Source organism: Mizuhopecten yessoensis, unplaced genomic scaffold (assembly GCF_002113885.1).
Source record: "Mizuhopecten yessoensis strain PY_sf001 unplaced genomic scaffold, ASM211388v2 scaffold10931, whole genome shotgun sequence".
Classification (NCBI taxonomy): Eukaryota; Metazoa; Mollusca; class Bivalvia; order Pectinida; family Pectinidae; genus Mizuhopecten; species Mizuhopecten yessoensis.
The window spans coordinates 150,744-172,238 of NW_018408793.1; the positions used below are offsets into that span (position 1 = coordinate 150,744).

At 35.6% G+C, this 21,495-nt stretch overlaps 2 protein-coding genes across 2 annotated transcripts; one reads left to right on the forward strand and one right to left on the reverse strand.

Moving 5' to 3' along the window:
* Nucleotides 1-231: 231 nt before the first annotated feature.
* On the reverse strand, nt 232-18,339 carry LOC110463801 (WD repeat-containing protein 91-like). Its single transcript, XM_021518663.1, has 16 exons — nt 18,211-18,339; nt 16,289-16,553; nt 15,627-15,749; nt 14,566-14,648; nt 13,882-14,003; nt 12,869-13,349; nt 12,296-12,518; nt 11,876-11,910; nt 10,117-10,211; nt 9,422-9,518; nt 8,364-8,458; nt 7,670-7,832; nt 7,040-7,148; nt 5,644-5,756; nt 4,897-5,088; nt 232-3,086 (listed from the first exon to the last, which is right to left on the reverse strand). The coding sequence occupies exons 1-16, from the start codon at nt 18,331-18,333 to the stop codon at nt 2,937-2,939; spliced, it is 2,469 nt and encodes an 822-aa protein (XP_021374338.1). The 5' UTR covers nt 18,334-18,339; the 3' UTR covers nt 232-2,936.
* Nucleotides 18,340-18,424: 85 nt separating this feature from the next.
* Nucleotides 18,425-21,165, forward strand: LOC110463800 (omega-amidase NIT2-like). The gene is made up of 2 exons (XM_021518662.1): nt 18,425-18,966; nt 19,981-21,165. Exons 1-2 carry the CDS (start codon nt 18,438-18,440, stop codon nt 20,295-20,297), a joined length of 846 nt encoding a protein of 281 aa, XP_021374337.1. The 5' UTR covers nt 18,425-18,437; the 3' UTR covers nt 20,298-21,165.
* The last annotated feature ends 330 nt before the right edge of the window (nt 21,166-21,495 follow it).

A 21,495-nucleotide genomic window follows, 5' to 3' on the forward strand; every position in this document is an offset into this window, starting at 1 on the left:
AATCTTTAATTTCAGACAGAACTAAGGAAAAAAATTACTAGTTGCGGGGGTCATATTTTGGGTCAAAAATAGCAATTTTTGGCATTTTTTGGTAACTTTTGATGTGGAAACCATGGTTTTCACACAAGTGACATACATAGAAAAAAGAGGTTTCTACACTTCTCAGTACTTTATATGTATTGTAAATGTAATGCAGTTTACAAATTTATATACATGTATACATGTGTTGTGTAGGGTAAATCCGCATTTCCTCGACATGTGCCTTGTTTATCAGAGTCGGGCCATTTCTACTGTACACTGCTACCCTATCACAAACAATATCAGGAAGACAGCCATTGTTTCAATCATATAAATAATTATTTCACTGTTTTAATACAGATCAAATGTACAGACTTACTAGTAATTTAATTTACACAGTTTACCGGTAATAAAAAGAAAATATTTGATGTAAATTTATAACATTTATTTTGCTTTGAAATGAAGTAAGTTCAGATTTTTATATAGTATCAGTATATGTTGTTATATTATTTTCATTTTAATCGCTTTAAAAAAACACCCATAAAAAACAGAATTTGTTTTCATGAAATTTAGGCCACAAAGAAATATTTCTGTTTCAATAATACAGCATTACATCTTAATATACCACAACTGGAATGTGACAAATATCAAATAAATACATATTGACAAACGTAACAAGAGTATAAAATAACGATATACAGTGAAGAGTGGATAGGAAGTTTTCCAGAATAAATATAAAGGACCAACAACTGGAGTAGCATATCTCTGTGGTGTATGAATCTGCCTGGAAACTCCAATGTCTAATGAAGAAATGATATATTTTTTATCTTAGAAGAGTGATGGTATGTCGGTTAATGACCTTATCTTTATTAATTAATTTGTTTTTCTTAAACAAAAAATATTAACAGTAATTTTCCACTATGCACCCTTGTTAAATTTATCAAGTTCACCAATATGAGAGATCAAGATATCGGAAAAACAAGTTGTTATTGGCAGAAGGAACTATCTCTTCGAGATCGTAAAACCAGATCCCCTTTTTAGGTTCAGAATAAACATTCTTAAATTGATGGTAAAGAGTTGATTGTAACATATGAGTGCGAGGAGTTTTCAGGCATTAAAATTTTAAAAAATGTGTATCTATTTTTGAACAGTCCATCTGAACACCTCCATACTCACTCTAAATGACAGCTGGCCTTAATTCAGACCTATTGCACAATAGTTATTGCATTATATGTATATATTTTCTATGTTTCACTACATCTACAAACAATTTTTTGCAGTCCATATAGGGATTGAATAGCATTTTCAAAACATTTTAATACTGGCATGAAAATTTAAAAAGAAATGTCGTTCAATCCATATAGTTACATTTTTTTTATACTGTAGAACAATTGTTTAATATCATTGTTCTTAAATTATTTATTTATTTACTGAGTTTTGTATATGAGTCCATTTAACGACAATGGCAGAACAGCCCTATTTAGATAAATTTGGCACCCATAATTAACCATGGTCATTTGAGCCTTTGACACAAGGGCATTCTCCATGTTATTCAAAGCGAAGTGACAAAACTCACATTGAACAAGGTTAATCTATGACATCATAAGTAAACCACATGTTACGTCACAAGAGTTTCTTGTTTTCATACTAAAATTAAATGCATTTCTGCTGGTAATGTTCATCTACAATGTCGTGGGTTGCAGCACAAATGTAAATGTTTATCATCAAAGACTCGCGCAATATTTTTTCTCACATCTTGTTAATTATCATAACACTATCCCATGTTATTTTTTAGCATATGGTATGTCAAGGTCACATGATATTTTAGCTCGCAAAAAATGTTCACAATTCAAATATTTATATCAATAATTAAGATTTTCAAACTGATATCAATCCCTATACATATCTGATATGTGTGACGTAGTGTAAATTATCATCAAAACACTGCCAATGCTTGAAGTTAAATTCCCTAGCAAATGATTTATGTACCTAATACTTGGATAAGAGACAAGAACAACAAATATACTGCAGACAGGATAATTTTTGTGGCAGTGTTTTTTTCATTGTTTTTACATTACAGTGAATTTGGGAATTCAACATGACACAAGAAACATTACAAACCAAATTAATGACAAAACTACAAAGTCCACTCCGAGATAATTAATGATTTAACACGAACAGTACAACATGTGTTCAAAACTATATCATTATTCACAGAGTGTGTCGTTCTGATAGAAACGTATTGTATACTGCTACTTTACCACTAAAGCAGTGACATAAATTATCATCAATCACAACAGTTTCCTCAATAAATTAAGCTATGTGTGTGTATTATGATATGCTTCTTATAGTAAGTAACATGATATGAAAAGATAACTTATCTTATTCACCCCTACATATTTAAACTGGACTTGCCCAGTCTTTGATTTGATAAGGTTCAAATGTGACTTTAGGGGTGAATGGGTGAACACTTTAGGGTGAAAGCTGTTGCAGTTGTACATGGATGTTCTAATAATGGGGTAAAGCCCTTCAACAAGGCGCAATTGACATACTGTATACCAGGAAACTTATGCCCAGTCAAATATTCGCCTTTTGCCAATAAAATCCATGTTTGCCTAGTTTTAATTTTGCCCATAACACATAACCTCTATACATTGTATGTTTTGTACTAATATTAACTATGATTTGCCTTCATTGGGGAGGATGAAAAAGGCGCAAGTTTAACTGCAACAAAATTTTCCGAGTATACAGTATTAAAACAGGAAGTGTCAAAATAAAAACGACATTGACATTTGAGTGGCTTGTAATTGCCACCAAGTCCAGGTGACCTTAACCTTTCCAGGTGGCCTTGACCTTCATTGCAAGATCTAACCTTGACCTTCCTGGGATTTGTGTGGGGAATGCTGGACAATGTCCTTTCACTGTGACAACAGAGTACATATATTGACCTTTCCATCCATAGCTCCGGTGAGACAGACCCGAGTGTCAATGCTCGGTGACCAGTCGACAGTGGTCAAGTTAGACTTGTGTTCACTCAGGTCCATTGTTCTGGACAGATCACCATTGACCTGCAATACAGAAAAAGTGGAAGTTATATTTTCCATCTCAAAATCTCGTCATATTTCAACTCATTCACTCACTTCTCATTCAATCTTAGTAAACTGTCAATGCCTATCTCCATTTAGGTATACTTTATACCCGAACATAACAGGGTCTTCATTTAGGTTGTAAGGTGGTTCAGATGTGTGATGGAAATAATTATTAGCCAAATTGCTATGTAACAGACCACTGTTATTTAGCATTAATAATATATCTCCTGCTTCGAATATATCTCATTAAACTAATTGACTGGTTTTTTTTTATTTGAATAATGACTTGATTGAAAGTATGTATCTCATAATTGTTGTACACAAACTTGGTGTTTTATAATTCATCCTATGCTATACAACATTTCTTTAAAGCATTCAAAATAATTAGGGAACACAACAGATGTTACTCTTTATCAGAAAGTAGAAAGTTTGGATATATAGAAGCCAGATATAAGGCAATCTACTGCACCAGATATTAAACATTATATTACATAATGTATAGTTGCTGAATATTGCGGGGTTGAAATTTTGCAATGTGACTTGAACTTATTCGCAGGGTTATAATATCAGAAATCTCAATTTCTGTAAGTCTATTTTAGAACACCTTGCAAAGAGATGCGAGTGCTTGTTACTACTAGCAACCAACAACCCGACATCTTTACTGGACACAGGTGTATACCTGTTCCTAGTATGTACCAGATATTAAAGTTGTTTTCGATAAATTCTTTTGCATGTCGTTTTTATAAAGTGTATTTTTATCAAAACAATGTATTGACCTGGTAGCCTTGGCTCAACTGGTATCACAAATGTGATTTAACACTTTCGCGAAATTAAAACCCTTGTGAATATGACCAACTATACAGTAGTCCATTTTACACAAACAGGACAATGGGTTGCTAATTTATGTACATGTATTTGCTTCAGTAAAAACAAATGCAGAAACGATTTTTGTAATTTCCAATCTACCATGTTATGATGTGAACACACCCATGTCATACACGTTTGTGTATTATCTCTTGTGTGAACACATATCGTGTGGCAGAAATAGGACAATACACATGATATCACGATATTGTGAAAACAGTGAAAAAATCACACGTGATTTTTAAACATTATTATCTCAGAGCTTTCCTCTTATCTTGGAATAGTCTTGCTAACTCATTCACCCATGAAGTTTCATAATGAACTATTCCAACAATCGGAAAGAGTTTAAATGTGTCTGCAGGGGTGAATGAGTTAAAAGGATGCATCGTTGACTCATTTCATAAATCTCATACAAAATAGAAACTAAATAAAGATCTTTAATACATATATATATATATATATATTATAAAAGCAACAGAAAGCTCCTTACAGACGAAGAAATAATATAAAAAAAAGATATCTCAACATCATGTCTTTAGTACTTTCATCTCGTCAAGGATATTCTTCAGATTGAAGAATCTTCAGATCGAAGAATCTTCAGATCAGATCGAAGAATCTTCAGATCGAAGAATCTTCAGATCGAAGAATCTTCAGATTGAAGAATCTTCAGATCGAAGAATCTTCAGATTAGATCGAAGAATCTTCAGATCAGATCGAAGAATCTTCAGATTGAAGAATCTTCAGATCAAAGAATCTTCAGATAGAAGAATCTTCATATTGAAGAATCTTCAGATTGAAGAATCTCCTTGACGGGCTGAAAGTACTAAAGACATGATGTTGAGAATTTTTCTTTTTATATATATATGAATATATATTTATGATGCCGTGGTAATCAAAATACCATCCCTAACCAGTACCAGCCTACCTTATAAACAAGGCCCTTGTTTTTGTCACAGGTCAAGATATACTGGCCCTCTCCATCAAACGCAAATAGTCTCCCCTTAGGTATTTCTTTTCCTCCGGAGAGTCCACTGGCAAGAAATGGGAGTGAGGCTCCGGGATGGATAGACAGTTCCTGCTGCTGAAGTCCTGGCTTGTGAACACTCCACTGTAGAAACTATACAGGAAGCAATGATATAAAGAGATTAAGAATGAAAATTCTCACTACTACATGTACCACAAGACCTTCATTTAATTTCATTTGTTTTATTTGACACCTGGCTTATTGCTAACATATTTCAAGGTCACCTTTTACCACAAGTCCTTGTACCATATTTGTATGAAATCTTTCAATTCTGATACTGTCATCTTGTAGCCTTTGTGACTATCTCCATAAAGAGACTACTGTGTTAAGAGGCCACTTTTGATGATCTACAATGTAGTGATATTATGTCAACTGCACTTTTATGAGACAACCTGTATTAAGTGACCACCAGGTTTTACAGAGGAAAATTAAGGACGTCCAAAGGATGGTCTCTTAATCGAGTTTGACTGTATTTCCATTGACATAGCATTATTGCAGAATTTTCATAAAAATAAAACATTTTGTTCAAACTACCATTGAGTCTGATCCCATATTGTAACAAGCTTAAGGTTGATTGTATTTCCATAGCATTATTTGAGAATTTCCCATTAGATTTCTCATAAAAAGAGAACATTGCATTGAGCCTACCTTTGAGTCTGATCCCATACTGTAACATGTGGTCTCGTCGTTTGAGAACTGGAGACTCAGGACTTCCCCGTTGTGGGCCTCCCATTGTGAGATACAACGACACTGCTGGATGTCTGTCAAATATAAAAATCTTAGTTAGGATTCCCACACATAATACAGTGTACAACATTAATTCACTTTCTCTGCTTCTTCTTTCCAAAAATATACCAATAAAGACTAAGTTTTTTTTTAACACAAACAGGAATTGACAAAGAAAACTTATTTCGCGAGCACTGATTAGGTACACTGTGGCTTAGCGAGTTGTTTTCAGCGGTTTAGAGTAGACACCGGTCATTTACACTTTTTGCTTGACAAAGGAAACAGACATTTTCAAAAGCTCACAAAGTAAGTTTTCAACTCCTGTTTGTGTTCAAAAACAAACTGAGCCTTTATTATTTATACCAGACTGATGAATTTTGTTCCCAAAATATATCAATTTTCCTGTAAAAAGAGGGTTGAATTTCAAATTTCTCTCAATATCCCTTTTTGACTTGATCAGGTATATAAAACAAGCATTAAGAGTTCCTGACTTTCCCTATCCTGTTCAAATAGGAAATGACCATCACTTTTCTGCCTTTTATTGGAATGGGAAACTTGTCCAAATATCCACTATTTCGTTCAAACGGGAAATTTCCCCAAATTATTCCGATATGTATATACACTTAATAGGAAATGTTCCAGCTTTTCTGTGTCTCGAATAAAAAAATGGAAGTTTCCTTGATCCCATTGGAACCTAGAAAGAATACATTACATCCTTGATAAAAAAAAAGTTTTGATTTTATTCAATAGTTTGCTGAGTATATACAAACAGTTATTGATGTTTAATGTATGTTTTGAAGAGTCATCCATCTTGTACTATGAACAAATAACAAATACTCAAGTATATTGATGGGAGAATAATGACAATTTTACATTTATAACCAAATCAGGTCATTTTATTGAATCCCTGAAGCATTTTTATTTTGGTACACTCTCTTCTTGACAAAACAATAATTTATTATCTTGTTGAATTCTATTACCACAAAAAAAATATTCAGAGTGAACCCTGGAGTATGCCTCTATGAGGTAGGAGAGGGATTAGGGAAGGGAGGTCACTCTGTTTTTTATGGTAAGTGGTTTGTTTAGAGATATGACAGTTATGTTATGGAACATTCTTGATGTCTTTACCTTTGGAACTTTTAAATTTTCTGCTAACCTGAAATGCATAAATAATCATATAACTTGAATGTGAGATAGAAAAAATAGGGTTCTGATGTTCCAAAGTAATTTGTTTCCCTAATTTTGTGATTATCAAACCAAACTTAAGTACTAAAGATGAACAAGTTGTAGTATCTATATGTTTGAAAGATCATCTTACCATACATTCTTATAACACCATCTGCAGCCCCAGTCAAAAGAAGCTGACCGTTATGGTTGAATGAGCAGCAGTTCACAGCCATAGGGCCAGGATCAATGGGGAGTTGTTTCTGTAAAGGCAGGGATATATTGTGTGCTAGAAAATACCATCAAAACACATGAAACTCATATCTTTTTTTTCATGGTAAAAAAGCAAAATAATTGAAAGTTTAAAAAAAACAAAATTGAACAAAATTCTTTCAATAAGATAGTTAAGTGCTTATATTAAGTGTTTATATCTCATGGAGGTTTATTTTTCACTATTTGTCATTTTAAAAAAATATCCAAAATGTAAAAATGAGACTTTGTGGTCCTTCAGTAAGAAATTGGAGGATTGCTAACACTCTGATTACATTTGTTTCAGATGCTGATTCAGCAGTGACATTTGCTGGAGGGTAAAAATTCACGATATAGATTCTAAAATAAATGGTTGGTGACCAGTAAAAATATTACTGATTTTCATGGTGCATAATTATAAGTTAGACAATAAAACGATTTCTTAGTGATACATAATGTACTTCATTTTTCACAGAATGTTATAAGGGATCCTATACAGATCCCATACACGTCAACTGTTGATTGAGCGACTTACATTGACCTTCATGGTACGTAGATCCCACAGTGTCAGCTTGCCGACCTTGCTGATGGATGGTGCTGGGCCACTTTCTCCACTTGAAGATCCTGACCGAGTCCTATTGACCGACGCAGAGCACACGAAAGATCCTCCTGCAGGACTGGCACACAGGTTAATTACCCTATAACAAACCAATACTATTATCTATTGATATTCTTTAGACCATAAACTGTCATAAAATCGGAGAGAGCACATTAAAGATGTTTTTATAGTATAATATTGTACTGGTGTATACCCATGCAAGACATCTATCTGTCAAAATGTCTAAGTCTGGTGTCAGGGCCAGAGGAAACTCAGGCTAATTTAAGGAATTACTCCTATGTCTCGTAAAGAACCTCCCCTCTCTGCCCCCCGGGAGAACACACTTTTCATTTATACAAAATTTCAATCAAAATCACTTCAACCAATCTAGACTAGTAGTCTTTTTAAGAAAAGAAGATGGTAAGATGGACAACAAGAAATGACAGGCACCATACCATGGCATAACCTCATATGACCTTCAGTTGAGTTGAAACCCCTAAAAAGGTTTTGAGTTTAATCCAGTAAATTGCCTCTCTCGACATTTAATAATTATCCAATGTTTGTTGGGCAATCACAGGTCATAATAATTCCACACCTAAGTTTGAGATATTTAAAATGAAGTACATTTTACCTGGGGTAGCTAGCATCAGCTGTTGCTTCATAGAAGGACTTCATTTCTTTCACATCAAACAGTCGAATGTTTCCTGATCTGTTGCCTAGCAACAGCTGTCAAATCATAAGAAATACTTGAAATTATTTCACCTGTTCACATAACAGTTTTGGTCTAATTCACAGAAAAGTATGACTCTTAATAAAAAAAAATTTTTTTTTTAGGTTTGGGAGAAAACACTCCTGATGTAAAAATTGTACAAAATATTTCAAATCCCCAATTGCCCCTTATTTTTCTCACTCAATACCTTTCATAAGGACCTGATTGTAGGGTCCTTAAAATGTATGCTATTGATGCTATTTTTTCAGTTGAAACAGAATTTATTTTGAGAAAAATAATATATAAATACATTTTAGTGTTCATTCTACATCATTTTCTCCAAGATTCTCTACTTCAAACAGTTATGTTTATTTATCAAACGAAAATGAGTAACTGATAGTGTTTTTAACTGGTTTACCACTGACACTTAGAACTTCAAAGTTTGGGTTATTGCTGGTGAATATATACGTGGAACGATTGGCAGGCATTTATAATTGACAGTGTATGGGTTATGGGTCTAAAATAATAACATTGACTTTGTCAAAAATATAAACTGTATTTTTTTACAACAATTATGAAACAAGTTATTTCAATTTATATCAATCACGTTTAAATTTGTTAGCCCAGATGTTAAAGTGCAGGAGGTCTTAATGTGAGAGGAAACCAGAGCACATGGAGAAGACCCACGTGGTCGGGCAGGTGACCCCATACCTTTTCACATCAGATCGGGGAATTGAACCCTGGTTGCCTTAGTGAAAGGCAAGTGTACTATCCACTGTGCCACCCAAACACCTAAGTTTATTCAACTGTTAGTGGTGAGACAACAAAATTGACTCTGACTTTTCCTAAAATGAATCAATGAGTTGACTGATCTTTGATAAGAATCGCTAATTTCAATCACTATCAAAAATATGGACACACAGAGTGGAACAGACTGTACACCTATCATCTGGACACATTACAGGTAATTTTTAGCATACCCATCTGTCAGACTTGCTGGCCCACTCCAGAGACAGGAAGGCTGACTTAGACATGACGGTGGCTGCGGTGGTAGGCTGGGGACTCCACGTCCAAACTCTGTATTAATAGACATACATGAGGTTACCCGGATAAAATGACAAAGTATTTTGCTTGCGTTTAAATATTTTCGATTTAATGCAAAATCAGAAAACAAAATTATATTTAAATAGTAAGAGGAAACTGTAAAAGAAAGTTAATACATGTATGTATTTTGATTTCGTCTGTTTTCTTTTCATTTTTCAGGATGAGTGTTCAATATCAATTGAAAATTACTTTAAATCAAGCTTTGACAAATATCTTTTTACATTCTAAACGGCCAAAGGAAAGATTAAAATCGATGAATTATTTTTTTACGAATGCTGATTAATTATAAAGAGTACAAGTAGTAACAGGAACAGCTGGTTCCTTCTTTATTTGCATGTGAATAAATATTAATGAGATATTTGATGTTGTTTCTAATAATGAATTAAAGCCAATGTAAAAGCAAGTATCTCACAAAAATCACAACGCTGTGAGTTCACCTCAAGCTTATTTGGAGACTGATTTTTCTCTCTCATGTTATGCTAAGTTTGTGGAAAACTATAAGTTTGAGCTTGAGTGTAAGTATAATAATTTGGACCAGGAAATTTAAGAGCTAAGTGGACAGGACACCTACTTGACCACTCCATCCACGTCCACACTGGCAACATACTGACCAGTGTTCGAGAACCTACAATAGGACAGCGCAGCTCTGTGCTCACAATATTCCTCCTACAAAACAGTAAAGCAGATGGCATGCTGAAATATTCTTAAAGGTTATATGGTATATTCCTGTAACAATGCATTTGTTTAGCAAAAGGGTTTCCATACTAAAACAATAAGAGGTATTGGAGAACAGCATAGCTCGCCTATTGGTGATATATGTTGTAAGATAGCAAATATCAATAGAAACAAATGTCTGTACAGTAAAACCTTGATATAATGCCTGTCATTTCATTTGCCATCACACTTACTGCCAACATATTTCCAGATTACTTAACTATGTTTTTCTTAAGAATTCCTTATTCCGTCTTCGCGTATTGTAGAGTTATCTTATCTTGGGAGCAGGTATTGATTGTTACGTCACTTGTTTGTGAGAGTAAAGTCATCAATTTTTGAGAAAACAATGTAATTTTCTCGCACAAACAAATGACGAAACAATCAATACCTGCTACCAAGAGAAGATAACTCTGCAATATGCAAAGACGGAATACATTTCCCTAAATTTATTGCCAAACCCATTTATAAGGCCAACATTTCTTTACAAATGATGGCAATATAACAAGGTTTTGCTGTACCTTAACATGTAAGAAGAGATGACCAGCCAATATGAAATAGTCAACAGGGAATTGATGGTGGTGACTGATCCAACACTGCACAAAAAAAACATGCCCGAACACTTTTAACCTTGTCTTACTAACTAGTTTTGGCCCCTAAAATAATGAAAATATAATTCAGAACATTGCTTACACCCCCTTCAAATACTCCAACCTTATAATAGGCAACAGCCTATTGGTGGTGGTGATCCAACACTTCCCAAAAACAACTTGCCCAAAACTTTAACCTCAAGCTTGCCCCAAAACTTTAACCAAGTCCAACTAAGCTGTAAAACTTTAAACTCAGAAGGTGGGACTCCGACGTGACTACAATAGCCCCCCTATTCTCCCAATAGGCGAGCTAAAAATGTAGAATACTAATCATGGACAGTAGTTTGACATATCATATCAGGGATCCCTGTCCCCCTGCAGGAAAATCACTGCAAATTTCACTACAGTTTCTTTTTATACACATAGTTATCTGCCATTATTTCATTCTAAATATACTGTAATGGGACTGGGCTAGGGAGCTTAAACTTATCAGGCACCTCAGTTGGTTAGATCGACCATATATTGGGGCCCATCTCTCTGTTTATTAAGAAAAGGAGTCCCATTTGCCCAAGGATGCTCTACACAAAATTTGGTTAAAATCCTTCCAGTTGTACTGAAGGAGAAGAATTTTAAATATTTATTACTATATTCCCCCTATTGGGCCCTGCCCCTCTGCTCCCATGGGTCCAAGGATGCTCTAAACAAAATTAGTTTCAAATACCACGAATCAATCTAAAGGAGAAGGATTTTTAAAATATACCTTAAGTTCCCCTATTGTGGGTGCCCTCTTTACTTTGCTCATGGATGCTCTGGACATAATTTGGTTTTAAACCCTCCAATTGTACAGAAGAAGAATGTTTTTAAAGATTTGTTTCTTGTTTCTATTTCCCGTTCAGGACAACTAGTGCTTTAAAGGGAAAATAGACGGACATACAACCAACGTCGTGCCACGACATTAGCTTGCTTGCCCTACTAGCAGGTGAGTTAAAAGTGAGTGTCATCTAGTATTAGACATTTAGTTTCACTTACCTGACTGAGTAGCAGAAAAGGACAGGATTCCACACCTACAAGTTACAAACAGTCATTGATCACTGATATTTGACAAGTAAAAACATCGGCCATGAGTATATCACTTTTCAAACAAGTCCTGTCACTTCCAATTTGTACTCCTTGGCAATATATAGTTTTTTTATTATGACAGATATCATCATTTTTAGGCCGACAATAAATGTGATCCATAAATTAAACCTTTGAAGTAGACTCATGGAAGATAATAATCATGTTTTTGTATGAAAATACTGAAGCAAAAACATTGTAATGCCAGGTTGTTCCCTAGGTTTTTTCTCATGTCCCTTTGTTTATCTATGAACTTATTGGCTAGTTGGGAATCACATTTTTAAAAAGTCTAGCACTATCACCGAGACATACTGTAAGAGCTCCTCTACTGACCTGTTGTAGGAGACTTGGATTCAGCAGAAAACTGGATCATCTCCACTTGTTTCGGATGACCCGTGGTCTTGGAAGACTCCACAACACTAACAGATCTGGCAGTGTGGTGGGACGTTACATTGGGCGTGTCTGTAGTTCCAGCTGATTGGGCTCTGGTGACAGGGGGTGTTGATTTCCCGATCAATCCTCGCTTCACTGGACTGATGTCCCCTTCACTAGGTCTCTGTAGTCATAGATAGATCAGAATTGGAAACTTGTATAGCAATTCTTAATTAATATGAAGGTAATTGCATGTACATTGTATTACTTGGCTTGCATATTTAAGAAATAATCAATGTTTTGCATGTATTATGGTGAAATATATAACGACGGCTGATTGTGGCCTGAGTTGATTACTTTTCCAACCAATTAAAGGTGTTGTTACATCCTAGAGGTGGTAGAATTCTACATAACATATTTTTCCTCCTTGCCTTCAAATTTACCACTCAAAATAAATGTGTAATTCTCAGGGCTTGAGTAAATTGCGATGAAGTTAACACCCAGCGAAAATAAACCCAGTAGAGTCATTTGTACCTTCTCTATTTTTAGTTCAGGACCACCCAGGAGTTGTCCCCTCTCATTCATGTGTTGGTCGATAACTTTCTGTCTTTGATGTAAACCCACTGCCAGGCCCGGACTCCCCTGGATGTCCTCTGGGCCTACAGCTGTAACCTTGGCTGGTGACCTTTGTATAGCATGGTCACTATGGTCCACTAAATGCTTGACCTGATCAGCGCTCCCATTTCCCCCTCGTGACTGCCCCTGGGGAGGGGTTGCCCCTGCCTGGGGCTGCGAGGGTTTCAGCTGTTTGGTCTGTATGTTTACAGGCTTGCTTGGAACCTTTGCCCTAGCAGATGGTTTAGCTGCTGTCTTTGATGCTGTTTGGTCAATTTTCTTTGAATTATTGTTTCCTCCACTTCTATTGGTCGATTTTTTTCCCAGGAGAGGGGGAGCAGAAAAATTGATAGGAAATCTCCGTGTTGTCTTTTGTTGTTTTTCTTGTTCGAAACTTTCACTGTAAAACAATGGCAGTTAAAAATTTGTATAAAACAATTTGCCAATATTTTTTTATTGTTACCCCTAATGGTGTCGGAATTGAATGTCACCTAGTCACCAGACTGACCCTATTCCAACTTCAAAGTGGTTATTCCTGACAATTGTTTCTGAACACCAAAGAGTACATTATTGACAAAAATAGCACTGCAGTCACTTTTCATTCTGACATTTTATCATTGCTTGTTCAATAGGAAAAACATTTACAATTTATACTTTTTAAAAAAATTAATAAATTAGAGACGAAATTTGAATACCAATGTCTAGACTTCTTTCATAATTCTTCAGGAAATTACAAACAAATGAGGATTCTCTGTCTAAATTCAAACTCTGTAGTCTGATATTCTGTGTAATATTAGTAATATTTAATACACTGCCTGAATTGTCTATAGACACAACATCCTGTGTTTGATTGCTTTACCCGATTATCGTGGCTGAATTGATTTAATTTGAAAATTGATTTATTAATTATTTAAATGCTCCACGATACATACTCGGCCAATGCTGAAAAGTCATAGATAAGATCCATAGAGTTAGCTCCCCTGCTAATGGGCTCATTTGGTGGGTGATTTCTCATCTGGCTTTCGGTATCTGATTTTGGGGTAGAGCTAAGAAGCTGTATAAAATATAACAAAATATCAATGAATTTAATTTTCAAAAATTCTTGACAATACATGTATAATGTATTTTAGTTAAATGTTCAAACTTCCACGTTATAGCTTTGAAAATGTATAGCAATTTTTGTTAAGTACATTTACCATTGTTGATTGGAAGATATGACGGTACAAATAAGCATGGCGTTTTTTCGTTATCTCACACCAAACGGTTGAACAATTTGGACCAGAGTTGTTCGTGTATGAAATAAGGTCTGACCCAGTAATCAGATCCTGCTTTCAGGCGAGCCTTGACAAAGCCTTGTAAGGCCTGCATGAACATTTGCAGGTTCGCCAGGATTTATACCCGGAAATCTTACATTTAAAAACGGATGTACCCGTATCAATTGTACACAAACCTCCCAATGCAAGAATTTGTCCTTTTAAAAATGCACACAAGAGCTTTTTAACAGAAAAGTTTACAAAGAAGTTTGTACATGAATAACATAGACACAAATCAAATATTTAATACTATGAAAAAGATAGTTAAACAATGATGACATTTTCATTTTCATTTCCTCTCACCCTTTGTTTCATCATGTCATTCTCCTCCTGCAGGTTTTTCATCCTTTTGTGCTCAATGTCAAAGTTCAGAAGGGTAGGAGCAGGTTCAAAAGGTCAAGGTCATAATTATGGCATCATTTTGCATACTGGCATCAACAAGTTTCAAATTTTATCTACGAAAAGCTTATGAATATTATCGATAATATATATCTGAATCTTAAGTAATAAAAAACTTACAATGATTACTTATATATACTATTATCCCCTAATTGAATAACTTTTATACATGTACTACATCGTATTGTTGTGACAACTCAGTCTCTTTTCTACAAGAAACAGTTCATCAATATCCCAAAAGACTGTAAACTTTGAAAATATCTTATTCTGATTTATAATACACCTCTCTAAAATCACAGCTTAGTAGTATAAGCTTTCAGGCATTCTTGGAAAAGTCGTTTCCTCCGAGTTGCAAAATTGGACTGTGTATTGATGGGTCTTCAAATAGTTTTCCTTCCTTTTATAAAAGAATGCTATACTATTTGAAGTCTTTTTCAATGCTTCAATGTATTTATACACTGTTTGAAAACTGGGTTAGCTATGAGACTGTTACAAAATTATCCGCTCATTTAAAAAGCTAAATTGGCCGATAGGAAAAGCCCTATTGCTTCATCATATACTGTCTGTGCATCCTCGATACTCTAGGGGTTACGCTCACGTACGTTCTCAGCACCCCTGGAATATGTCATAGCAAAATTGAAGGCTCAGTGTGCACCGCATTGTGTATGATACAGGAAGACTAGTTTGATCCTTTGATGTACATCAAAAACATCTTGTGATAGAGCATTGGTTCAATTGACTGACTAAATTGAAGTCAAATGCGGCTCCTCTTTATAATTTTCAAAGGAAAGGTATCAACCTTGCAGTTGTTCAGGGTTTTCTTTGTATCAAAACAAACCAAATAGCTAGTCATGTGCCTTCAATTTTGTTTTGACATTTTTTCAGGGGTGCAGAGAGCGAAAGTGAGCGTAATCCCTGGAGTATCGAGGATGACTGTCCGTGATACTGAACAACAAAAAGGATATGCATGGCCTGAATGATGACACTTAGGAAATTGTGTAGGGACAGGAAGTAGGTATCCTGCCAGGGCTTTGTGAAATACATCACAAAGGTTGCATTCTCCTCTGGGGACTTGATGAAAGGGAAAGCTAGAAAAAAAAATCAAAAAAAAATCAGTTAAATAAGCTATGATCTTCTCTATAATTTTAAATCAATTTCACTTTTATTGATGGTTCATAATCCCTGTTCTTTTTCAGAAATAAATGCATGCAGACTCTCAAGGACCTATGGTACATAACAGCTATTCCAAAAGTGAATATATTTATTATCTGCTAAAGTGTGCGTTTAAATACATATAGTATTCAACAGGAAAAAAATAAAGATCCTTTCAGTATATACACTACATTTTTAATAATTTAACCCCAGTTGTTGTCCTAAACTAACTTAAAATTGTAAAACTGTAATATATACATTACTCGATTTCTTTCCAACATCTAATAAACTTTAATCGGCAATATATGAAGTAAAAACAATTAAGGAGCTGTTCCAGAAGAGTACATTTTCCTCAAGCCCATTATACAAATGTTAAGATTATCTTCGACCCAGCCATATTCTTTATAAAATAAAACGAAGTACAATATAAGCAAAAAGTCTGACAAACATTTGTCCCAGTTGCAACTTTACTTACAGAACCAATCCTTAAATTCAGACTGATTCTGAATTTCTGGTGTCATTTTTTCGAAGAATTCACGGACTTTGTCCTGATGGTTATTCTGTGAGGCATACACAATGTAGAACTTCAGCAGTCCCACCTCCAGTTTACGAACACTTGGCATGTATCGCTGCTCCAGTCTTGAGAAGAGGCGATGATTCAGGTTGTTCCAAAATTCACGTAAAGATGTGAGGTCATAGGTCACTATGTAAGCATACAACTGTTCAACTAACCTGTCAGCCTGAAATAATAAAAAGAAATTCAATTTGAATTCCATTTAATAATGTAAAGATGTTTGTTGTAAAATTGCAGAATAAACACTCTGTAACGTCTAACAACGTCTAAAAGTACTTAAATAACACCTCATTAACAGAGGTGTTCTTTTTAATTTGAATTGTATATATGTCAATTTTTGCCCCTTGCAAAAATTTAAAATGAAGATGTAAAAGCTGGAGTCTCCCAGTCTTCATGCCCAGCAAGCAGGTTACTAGTATATAGTTATTCAATAATTTTTAAGTCAATATTACTCCTTTTGGGCCCCATTGATCTTTAAGACCCTTTGTTTGTACATATTTGAATTGTAACAGGAGTGGAAAAATGCACAGCCTGACTGGGATTTTAACCCGGGACTCTCCAACATAAGACACTCTACCAATTGAGCTACCTGGTTGCTGGCAATTGACCTCAAACCCAGTGCAGTTCCACTACATTCCTCCTACATTTTTCTAAGTCTTCGCCCCCAAAGACAATTCTATTTACAACCCAGGTTCGGTTATAACAATTCCCTTGACCCAGTGCTTCAAGGGTTGGTCACAGGCACTGTTATATCCTAGATATTTCGGAGGCTGTTTACTCAAGCTCTTCAAGTTTTAATCTGTGCTCAATGTGTACAGTATTGTTATATACATTCACACAATCGACCACCACCATCAATCATCATAAACATGATACGAAGGTCATAGTGTCACATGACATGTATAACTAATCTATCAGGCGGTGTCTTGCTGGGTCTAATCGCATAGATAATATACCACACACTTTTAACTTATTATGTCTATGTTTCACTTATTGGTAACACTACATATTTCCTTCTTCATGCAGTCTCCGAGAATGTAATCTAATACATTAATTTACTTAGACTGTAGAAGAACTGGACTAGGCTGATCGTCGACAACTTGGTAGCTCAATTGGAAGAGCATCCATCTAGAGTTTGGGAGGTCCTGAGTTCGAACCCGGTCTTACTATGCACTTTTCTGCTCCTGTTTCAAGATTATTTCATGAAGGGAGTTTTTATGGCGGTATTACAAAGTCAGGTTCTCTTGAGCTTATTTGATTCTCTTGATCTAAGGTTGGATTAATGTAATAGAAGAAAAAGAAAAGCACAGCCAGACTGAGATTCGAACCCGAGACTTAATCTCCTAACTCCAGAGGGATGCAAACAAGTGAGCTATACCTAGTTGACAATGCAATCTGGTCCAGTTTTGCTACAGAATCATCATCATGGATGCTTCAAACCAAACTTATAGTGTTTGAGCCGCTTGAATAGAGATGTAAGACTTAGTTCTCTCTTAGGCTAAGTGCCCCTCAGCACCGTGGTGTGTAAAATTACAAAAAAACATGCATTGTGATATTTTTCGTAAAATGTAGTTAAATTGTTTAAAAATCCCCTTTAGCGATGCTGAATTGATCACAGGGGTTCGTTACAAATGTCTGAAATACACATATGCTATACTGGTATGGGTCACAGCACGCATACATGTGTGTGTGTGCTGTGACCCGTATCAGTTTAATATATGTGTATTTCAGACATTTGTAACGAACCCCTCTGGGCCGAATATAAAATCTGTACAGTACATTATGCCATATTTCAATAAACCCACTTAAGTATATGCAATTACCCTTAAACCTCTCTCTTTTTCATTTTTCACTTCGGCTTCGAATGTCCTGTGTGCACTCGTAAAACCTCGATACAGTAAATAATCTTTGACCATTTCGTCGACTCTACCAGTAGCAGCCGCCATCTTCCTCCTTTTTGTTCGGAACTCTCGGACTTCACGTCCCCCGTGAAGAAGAGTCGTGAAGTTCTCCGTCAAACTTTGAAAGGGAGCTTACTCTAGACTTCACAATGGCTACTTTCCGTTTAGCACTGGTGCAGTTAGCTGTCTCGGCAACTAAAGCTGACAATCTTGTTAAAGTTGCAAAATTGGTGAAAGAGGCCGCATCTAAAGGAGCCCAGGTTATTGCCCTTCCAGAATGTTTCAATTCTCCGTATGGCACGTCGTATTTCCCAGAGTATGCCGAAAAAATTCCAGGAGATTCAACCGAAGTTTTATCAAAAGCTGCCAAAGATAATCAAGTTTTCTTGATAGGCGGATCCATACCCGAGAAAGATGGCGACAAATTATTCAACACTTGTACTGTGTACAACCCAGAGGGTGCCATGATAGCCAAATATCGGAAGATGCATTTGTTTGATATTGACATCCCCGGTAAAATTAGATTCCAGGAATCTGAAACGCTGAGTCCTGGTAACACCTTCACGACATTTGACACACCATACTGCAAGATTGGTGTGGGCATATGTTATGATATGCGATTTGCTGAAATGGCACATATCTATAACAAAAAGGGGTGCAAGCTGATTGTGTATCCAGGTACTATATATATATTTTCTTTATAATGTTTACTTGTTGAATTTATCACTTCAAATTCATACCACAGCTGATCAGTTTCTATGATATTTGTATGTGGTATTTAAGCATAGTAACTGCTTTCAGTTGGCATTCATAGGCAATATGAATGCCAACTGGATGTTTACCATTGTTCGAATCTGTTCATCTCCTAAAAAAATCAATTACACTTAAAATATTACACTTAAAATATTTTTCAGCTTTTAGTTAAAATAATGTATACATGTACATGTGCTTGTTCAATGAAAAGAACAGCCATATATATCGCCCGGGGAGGGTCAGTGGTATCCAACGTAACAATTATGACGTCATAATAGTAGTGACATCAACAATCAGTCCAAGGCATTAGTAGCCTATATGAATGCCAACTGAATTTGGTAGGGTTATATAGTGGCAATGCCATACCATGGGAAATATTGTTTAATGTCTGCCATATGTGCATTAAACGATTGAACTTGTAATCTGGGATTTGAACCTGGAACCTATGAATCCTAGAGAGGAAGCTATAACCAACAGGGCTGCTGTTGGTAGGGGTGATTTTGTGCTTTTAAAAGACCAGATAATGCTTAATTTAAACTTGAGTCTAGTCTGACCATTACCATTGTAGCTGAACTAGACTGGGTCATTCACCGGCAACCAGGTAGCAAAATTTGGTAGAGCCTCTGTCTAGAGTATTGAGGTTCTTGAGTTTGATTCCTAATCTGTCAGCCCTTATTTTCGCTCCTGTTACATTGGTGTCGGTGTTTGAAGTAATGGGTGAATGCTTGGCAAGGGGATACCTCAGTCTGGGTTGTAAATAGTGCTGTTTTCAGGGGCAAAGACATAGAAAAAAAGGAATGCAGCAAAACTGGATTGGGGTGTTCACTGGCGACTAGGTGGCTAAAATGGTGGGCAGCGTTCTAGAATTCAGAGGGTTCCGGATTTGCTTTTTCATGTATAAACATCACGTAAATGTTGATTTTTTTTTGTGTGTTTCAGGAGCCTTCAATATGACGACAGGCCCTGCCCACTGGGAGCTGCTGCAGAGAGGACGTGCCCTTGATAATCAGCTCTACGTAGCCACAGTGTCACCAGCCAGGGATGAGACGGCTTCTTATCATGCTTGGGGACACAGTACCCTGGTGAATCCCTGGGGGTCTGTCATCACCACCATGGAACACGAGGAGGGAGTCATCTATAGCGATGTTGACCCTAATTATGTAGACGAGGTCCGTTCCCAAATTCCGATCAGTTTTCAAAAGCGAAATGACATTTACAAGGTTGAAGAAGTGGAGGAAAATGGAAAAAAAGCATAATTGTTTTTTGTTTTTTTGTAAAATTGGAACATTATCCAGATAATTTGAGTTTCAAAAGATATTAACAAACTTCCCAGACTGAAAAAAAAGACCAATCTTAAAAAAAATGGCTAACAGAATTGCATCATGATTATTGAATGTAGATTTTGATTAACTTTTTTGTGTATGATGGGTTTTGCACATTGACTGGCTGATGCTTTTACCTGTATACTCTCCTATTTTTTAATTATCTGTGCCATATCTACCTGTCCAGGTGTCAATTTTGTGAAGACAAACATGATGATATTATTAAAAATTATGATAATATAATTTTAACTAAATTATAAGATGAAACAGGATTGGCCCAAACTGGCTTAAATTGTTGATGGACTGTAAAATAATATGATACAAATATTTAACAGGGGATCCTACAGAGATATCAAGATATAATTTATCTGATTAGTACCGATACTACAGAAATTGGCAATTTGTATCTCAGTGCTATTTTTAATTCAATTTGTGTTTATTGATATAATATACATAATATAAACATATATAATCTAATTATATCAAAGTTTCTCTTTATAAACAATCAAGTAATGTACATATTTAAATGTGTCGCAGCATTTCAAAACGGACTGGTCCCTTTGTCAAGCTATGACTGAGTGAGCGATCTGTATTGCTCCTGTTAGGTCAGCGGGGGCTAGATTTACACCCTACCAGTAACCTATTCTAAACAATGTGTATACACTCTCTAACTATTGGCGAAACATCCCGGGTCGAGTGACATATGAAATGTACAATTTCGTCGCATCATTGTACAGGTAAACAATACAAATCGCTCACTCAGTCGTAGCTTGACAAAGGGCCAAGTCGGTCTTGAAACGTGGCGGCACATTTAAATTAACACGTACATTGTTTGTCTATAAAGTAAAACTGACATATTACATATTTCCGAACTAATGAATCTTATTGCAGAAATTATAATCTGATACATGAACTTTTAAACGGAATCTGGTGTATTTTTAATCCAGGCGAAATTCCTTCGGTAAAATTTCACTGCTATTAGTAATCAGAATTAGCAATTTGAGATTAACAGAATTCAGAAAACTGTGATGTGTTATAATTGGAGGGAAGTGATAATGTACAATTACTTAAAAGACATTTTTACAAGGGAAAATGAGATCCAACGTCCGCTAGTGGCTGTTCAGATAAGTTC

Excerpts from the sequence above, each read along its gene's own strand:
- LOC110463801 (XM_021518663.1), bottom strand. The coding sequence starts at position 18,333 with ATGGCGGCTGCTACTGGTAGAGTCGACGAAATGGTCAAAGATTATTTA. Across the intron at positions 14,004-14,565 it reads ATGACATGATGAAACAAAGG|CTTCTTAGCTCTACCCCAAA; the intron begins GTGAGAGGAAAT and ends TATTTTATACAG. Across the intron at positions 5,089-5,643 it reads GTATGGGATCAGACTCAAAG|TTTCTACAGTGGAGTGTTCA; the intron begins GTAGGCTCAATG and ends CTTCCTGTATAG.
- LOC110463800 (XM_021518662.1), top strand. The coding sequence starts at position 18,438 with ATGGCTACTTTCCGTTTAGCACTGGTGCAGTTAGCTGTCTCGGCAACT. Across the intron at positions 18,967-19,980 it reads CAAGCTGATTGTGTATCCAG|GAGCCTTCAATATGACGACA; the intron begins GTACTATATATA and ends TGTGTGTTTCAG.